Source organism: Limulus polyphemus, unplaced genomic scaffold, assembly GCF_000517525.1.
Source record: "Limulus polyphemus unplaced genomic scaffold, Limulus_polyphemus-2.1.2 Scaffold1505, whole genome shotgun sequence".
Taxonomy (NCBI): domain Eukaryota; kingdom Metazoa; phylum Arthropoda; class Merostomata; order Xiphosura; family Limulidae; genus Limulus; species Limulus polyphemus.
The window spans coordinates 217,517-223,990 of NW_013667115.1; the positions used below are offsets into that span (position 1 = coordinate 217,517).

Below are 6,474 nucleotides of genomic sequence, written 5' to 3' on the forward strand. Positions count from 1 at the left end.
CAAAACGGGACATTAATTTCTTGACGACCTAATATCTAGTCACAGATAACTTAAATAAACATCGTAATTGGCGTGTTCGCTAATATTGTTTCGAGAAAGTAATGAAAATAAATTTGAATATCTGGAAACCAACCTGAAGTTACAAGTTACAGATTTTTTGGTCTTTTATGTAAAATTTCACTCTTATATTCCAGATATGAACCTTCTAAACAGTGTGGTTATTTGAAATGCGTGTGTCAGCATTTCCTGTTAATAATTTTTCAACAACTAAGTAGTCTATGGTTTACTTAGTTGTTAATATTAGGAATTTAAAATCAAAGATTTTCATCATTACTATTTAAATTTTGATATTTTTATGTTGTTAAGCACAAAGCTACACAAAGGGCTATCTGTGCTCAACCCACCACGGCTATCGAAACCCGGATTCTAGCGTTGTAAGTCTGCAGACATACCGCGGGAGATATTTTTTCTGTTATTTTATTATAAGAATGCTTGAAGCCTGCTCCATTTTACTGGAATAATAATAATTTAAGGTATGAATTATGTCATATTTGGACTATTAGATGAATGATGGTTGATTAATTTTGACAATTATATGAGGCTGTCAATTTATCGTTGACTAAAACACAACTTATTCAATCGATTTAATTCTGGCTATTATATGACAATTGGTTGACTCATCTTTAAATATTATATAACTAAAGACCGAATTATTGATTAATATCTAGCGAACTTTCAACTCATTTTACTGTATTCTGACTAACGATCGACAGTTACCTTATTTGGCTACTCACTGACTAAAGATAAGTTTATTTTATTAAAAAAATTAAGATTAACAGTCATATTACTTTATTATTTCGATATGACTAACGGTCATGACAAACGCTTGACTCGTTTTATTATTCACTGGCTTAAGGTCAATTTGTGTTGCTACTTTATAGTTAAGATTCAACTGATTTGCTTTTTATGATTAAAAGTTGGACTACTTTTACTACACAGAAAACTTATAGATGCCTTTTTTACTCCTGTTTTCTATTATATATTAATTACAGTAAAAAAACTCTTTTGAAATCAGTCACACAAATCTTTCCTTCGAATAGCGTAGTACATCAAATATATCAAAACACACACGACCTAGTGAACGATGTCATTTCCTTTGACGCTTCTAAATGAAGAAGCTTTACTCAAATGAAGAAAATGTTATCCTCAAATAACCGTGCACAGATTGAGTTAAACTTTCGTGAAAAGTTTGCGGACATTGTGTTAAACTTTCGTGAAAAGTTTGCGGACATTGTGTTAAACTTTCGTGAAAAGTTTGCGGGCATTGTGTTAAACTTTCGTTAAAAGTTTGCGGTATATATTACCGCATTGGTAATTTTATACAATATACGCCGACTATTTCTATTTTTTGAAGAGATATGTTTCTTAGCCGCGGATAGTAAGAGCTTATCTTAGGGGGACGCCGATTAGGGAGGGAAGTAAAAAACCTCCTTTGTTTGCATGAAACTGCATACTTCGTTTATGTATGTAGTATTTTCAAGTGCGCTGATTTCCCTTGAAAGTAACTGGATAGGTTCCGTAGAATAACATGTGGTTCCACAGAAAATGTATTAAGGAGCAAATCATAATTCTCTGACTTTATTTGAGTTTGAAGCATATAAGAGACTGGATACAATATGTAAACAAAAGAAAACAATCTTTATTTAATTCATAAAAACAATCAACTATAAGATGAATGCATGAGAGACAGAATATTTATTGGACTGTTTGACGAACTGTTCTAGATTGATAAAACATAGTATTATGTTCATGGAAATAAAATTCTCCTCATGACATCTGCACTACTCACGCGACTGTTGGTTATTCCCATCGAAAAATAAGGATGTTACATCCTTAGGGTATCACCTAACTGCCAGTGGAAGTGATCACTATCCAGTTGTACATAATATGTTCAACGTTACAGAAATATTTTGCACGATAATTTGGATGTGATATAACACGTGAACGGAACAATAGGTAGCTAGGGAAAAAGGAACTTAACGATTGAAGGAATATTTCTCAGTGTATTTCGACCACTCTGCCATATCTTTTTCTCCAGTAATTTGCAATACCCTTCATCACTAATGGTAAGTAAACAATCATTTTCATTAAAATCACTCTAATAATCTTAGCTGTACTAGTAAGTCTGATAAGTATATCAGCCCTACACATGCCTTGTTCAGATGTGTGGAGAGAATGACATTGTTAGTAAACAGTACAAAACACATAATTACTTTGTACTTTATTAGTGGGCGCAAAATTACAAAAGTATTATAATATAAAGAGGCTGCAATACTCCACATTGCTTTTCTATGGCCTTGTATGGTATACCTAAGTTCCATTTTATTATAGTCATAAAACAGAAGTAATGTTTTATGTTCCCAATTTTCGACCAACATCGTAGTTCATTACCACAAGTTATGTTGTGTAGATTTTGTGACTTTTTTGCACATGTGCAGTAGTTCAATGCTGCCTTTAGTGGTAAAGGTTATTTGCAAATGTTATTACAAGTTGTCTGGTACTTAAGAGTCACGTTTCAGATAGTGTAATATTTAACAATAAGATTCAAGTGTTTCGTTCCAAAAAACGTGGCCAACTAGGGTACGTAATTATATATTTGTTAGAGATGTGTTTTGTTGAATTTATTATAGTATTTCTTGAAATATTAAATGGATCTCACATAAATCTGAATCAGGTTTGTGTAGGGCTGATATACTTATCAGTACTACTATTACAGACACAATCATCTTATCAAATACTTATCCATTGTTATACCTTTTCACACTCGTGCTTGGTTTGATAGGAAGCTATAATTTGCTGTAGTTCATGATATCAAATTCATTTCTGCAACATTTATATTTGAGACTGCCTCGATAATCTGACTGTGTAGAAAGCGTTTAAACAAGTTTTTATACCAGAAACAATATTTTAAACGATACGAATAATGTTTTCTAGGGTTAGATCTTCTTATTGAGAAGGATTTTTTAATAATAATTGTGTGTGAAAATTATTATACACATTTTTCCAATATTTTAAATGGTACGTGAAATTCGAAATTTTGTGTCTAAAAACAAAACAAAAACAAACAAACAAACCAGTCATTTAATTCAAGGCAAAAACGAAAAACATCGAATATGAAATTTGAAAAAATCAAATATGAGTATATATCGAGCTCAAATAAAAGCTGTAGCCATATTCTCAGTCTACTTAGAAGTAAGCAGTAAATTTTTAGCAATAAGAAATCTTTATCATATGATGAGTTAAAACAATCAGAAGATGAGTTTATGAAGAAATAGTTTAATCACACTGAAATTAAAGTGACTAGATGTAGATGTGGGTATTGGATATTCAGAACACTTGTAGCTGGCTTCATCACTAGTTATAGCAAACAAGGAATTATAAGCCTAATTGGGTCATACGCGTGTCTTCGTGGTGCGAAATATTTGTGTAGTAGACTTCGCTAATTGTTTAGATCACCTAACAATAATACAACACATGGAGCCATACTTATATCTATGTGACATTTATAATATGCAGGTATATTAGATGTTTTCTAATCATCTTATTTAATTCTAAAGTTTACATTTTCTTTCAAAAATACTATGCATACAAGTTTATGTAGATCTAATTATAAAACAACGTTGGTCAAAGAAGTAGATGAGTTCCTTTCACCCTACTTATCTATTGTTCTGAGTCATTCACCTATGATATCATATTTACCTTCTCGTAAGAAAGATCTCTGTACAGTTAAGCATACTATTTAAAAGTAGGCAGCGATCTTTTCCATAGGTGGGTCATTTTGGTTACTTGAGAATACAACATCCCTTATTTTTGGATGGGAAAAACCAAGTAGCATAACAGACGCAATTAGTGATATTGTTGTGACGTAAATGGAAAACATTAATTCCCATTCTTGGACGTGGTCTGAAAAGGGCCACTTGTGTGTATAAACAAACTACACACATTCGCGGCGCGCTTGTAGTGGCTGCACGTTTATAAATCACATCTCCATAAATATTGGTGTCATCGATCATGGAGGAAAGTATAAGATCGGCTAGAAAAAACACAAGTACAATCATTTAAAAACAACGCTCATGGGGGGAGAAAGAGGTCCAATGTACACCTTATTCTCATGAAAATGAAACTTACGGGAGGCATAAATATTAATATAGCTTGGGCCAAATCTAGAACCCTTTGAGCGTCAATGACTAAAGAGAGAGTTCCATAAGTAACGAAATGGATGGGAGGAGAGTGATACTCTAGTTTAATATCAGCTCATCTGAGTCCAGAATCTCCTGATCCGTACAACGTTAACTTCATTTCTGATTTTTGTAAACATATGGTTTATTTTATCGCCTCAGTTTGTGCTTCTGCTAGTCATAATTTACTCTACAGAATACACTACATGCCTAATCTTAAAATGCATGTAACTTTATCTTTATATACTAGCAACCTAAATTATTTTGTAAGGTAGGGTCTATAGTAGGTTGTATCATTTTGTTGTATATATATATATATATACTTTTATAAAGCTACACAATTTTTTATAAAACAAATTACCTCAAAAGGAAGGACAGCATGAATTTTTATCAGCATATCCAGACCTTAGATGAAATATGATTAAATGTAATTTTCTGGAGAGAGGGGGAAAAACCACACCCACAAAACAAACATCCAACATAATTTACATAATTTTTGCATACATATATTAATGGTAGTATCTTCTACTATTAGTAATGTATTGTGTTGCTGTTTTCGTCTGTTGGACGTACAACGCATACCAACAAAAAAAAAGTATTAAAATGTAGTGGATAAATGGATAAAATGAGTAATCGTTTACATTTATGGAAAGGCGATAAGATAGCCAGGCTTCACTCGATACACCGGGAAAGGGTTTTTTACCATACAGAGGTAGTACACCATTCATTAATGATGTTTCGTTGCTCTACCCAGTGGATGTGAAGAAAAGATGTGCATATTAAATTAACGTAAATTGGAACGAAAGTTAGTTTACACATACGTTGCTTGAAATTGACTTGACTGAAACTCACAGTCACGTGACTAAGTGTTATATAACGCTGATACTATTTACATCTGTAGCCACTTGTTGTGAAAGGTTTGTTTTATGTTCTCATTGCATTCCTGAATAATTCACAGTATAACTACGACGTTATTCAAACTTTCAAGGTTAAATTGGAAGTAACAAATAATAATAACAGAATAGAAAATTTTCAAGAATTAATGATTCAACTTAGATTAACTTCTATTTATAACAAATAGTAAACATCACTAGGGAAATAGTCTTTTCGTAACGCCAGGGAGGTTTAAAAGGTAAACTGTAAAAGTCATTATGTTTTTTATAAGTTTAACTAATCACATATTAGCCTCTTGATTTCTTTTAGAAGTAGCCTTTCTTAAGAATTTTGGTGTTTTCAATTGTCAAATAATACGTAAATTAGTAAAATCAACTGAGTGATAGTTTCAGAATATTTGCGACTTACCAATCGCAAATTGACCTTTTTTAAAAAAAATCTAGCATAACCGCCAGAAAAGAATAGTTAATTTATTAAATTTGGGAAGAAATCTTACCCACAATAACGAGATATATTCCAACAGCTTTGTGGGTTGATGTAGGAAATGTTGAGTCCACCAAATAGGTGTCTTTATCTGCTTGAAATTCAGGTGTTTCCCCTAGAGACATATTGAGGTCTACAGAACCAAGCTCGGTGGTTGATGCCATGATCTGCCGCTGCTGTCACCAAGCCCGACTGGCACATCTACCGCCTCGTAGCCTACCACGATCACTAAAACCTTATGAAAGTCACGTGCTCTACGACATCACTTGTCTCTTCTTGAGGATTTCTATTGGGTGTCTCTAAAATAACAATAGTCCTTATACAGATAACAATTGACTTTCAAATTTAAGATCAACCTACTCTTTTAATCAAAACTAATAGGCTTAGTTTGCTTCGTTACTGAGCAATGCCCTAGAGGACTTAAAGTACGTTTTGATGTAGAATTTGATAAACCTTTTTAAAAGTGACCTCTTTTTATGTCTGGAGTGCACCATTACCTCATATATGTATCTATTAATGACCATCCTTTTGAACTAGCCAATTAACTATTAGGTACTTACTTAAAACTGGCTCTCATCTAGCTAGTTGTTCTCTATATAATTGTTCGTGAAAAGAGGGTTTAAGGATATATTAGTTTTGTTAGATTTGATTAATCTAGCTGCAATGAAAAAAAAATGCACGTATTTGTGAGAACATAAGTTGATTTCTAAGAATCTATGACTTGCTGAATTTATATATTATGCAGTTATGTAATATCAATAAAGGTTTACAAATTATAAGGATTTATTACAACTTATAAATAATACACTAGGTTTAGTCTCTTTAAACGTTGATTATATGTTTTTGATTTAAAATAGAC

At 32.3% G+C, this 6,474-nt stretch overlaps 1 protein-coding gene across 2 annotated transcripts in view; it reads right to left on the bottom strand.

Moving 5' to 3' along the window:
• Nucleotides 1-5,916, bottom strand: part of LOC106463858 (visual pigment-like receptor peropsin) — a 76,873-nt gene extending 70,957 nt beyond the window's left edge. The window contains exon 1 of one of the 2 annotated variants that reach the window (XM_022391477.1): nucleotides 5,629-5,916. In XM_022391477.1, coding sequence (XP_022247185.1) covers nucleotides 5,629-5,779 — 151 coding nt within the window. In that variant the 5' untranslated portion in view covers nucleotides 5,780-5,916. 2 annotated transcript variants of the gene reach the window in all.
• Nucleotides 5,917-6,474: the final 558 nt, after the last annotated feature.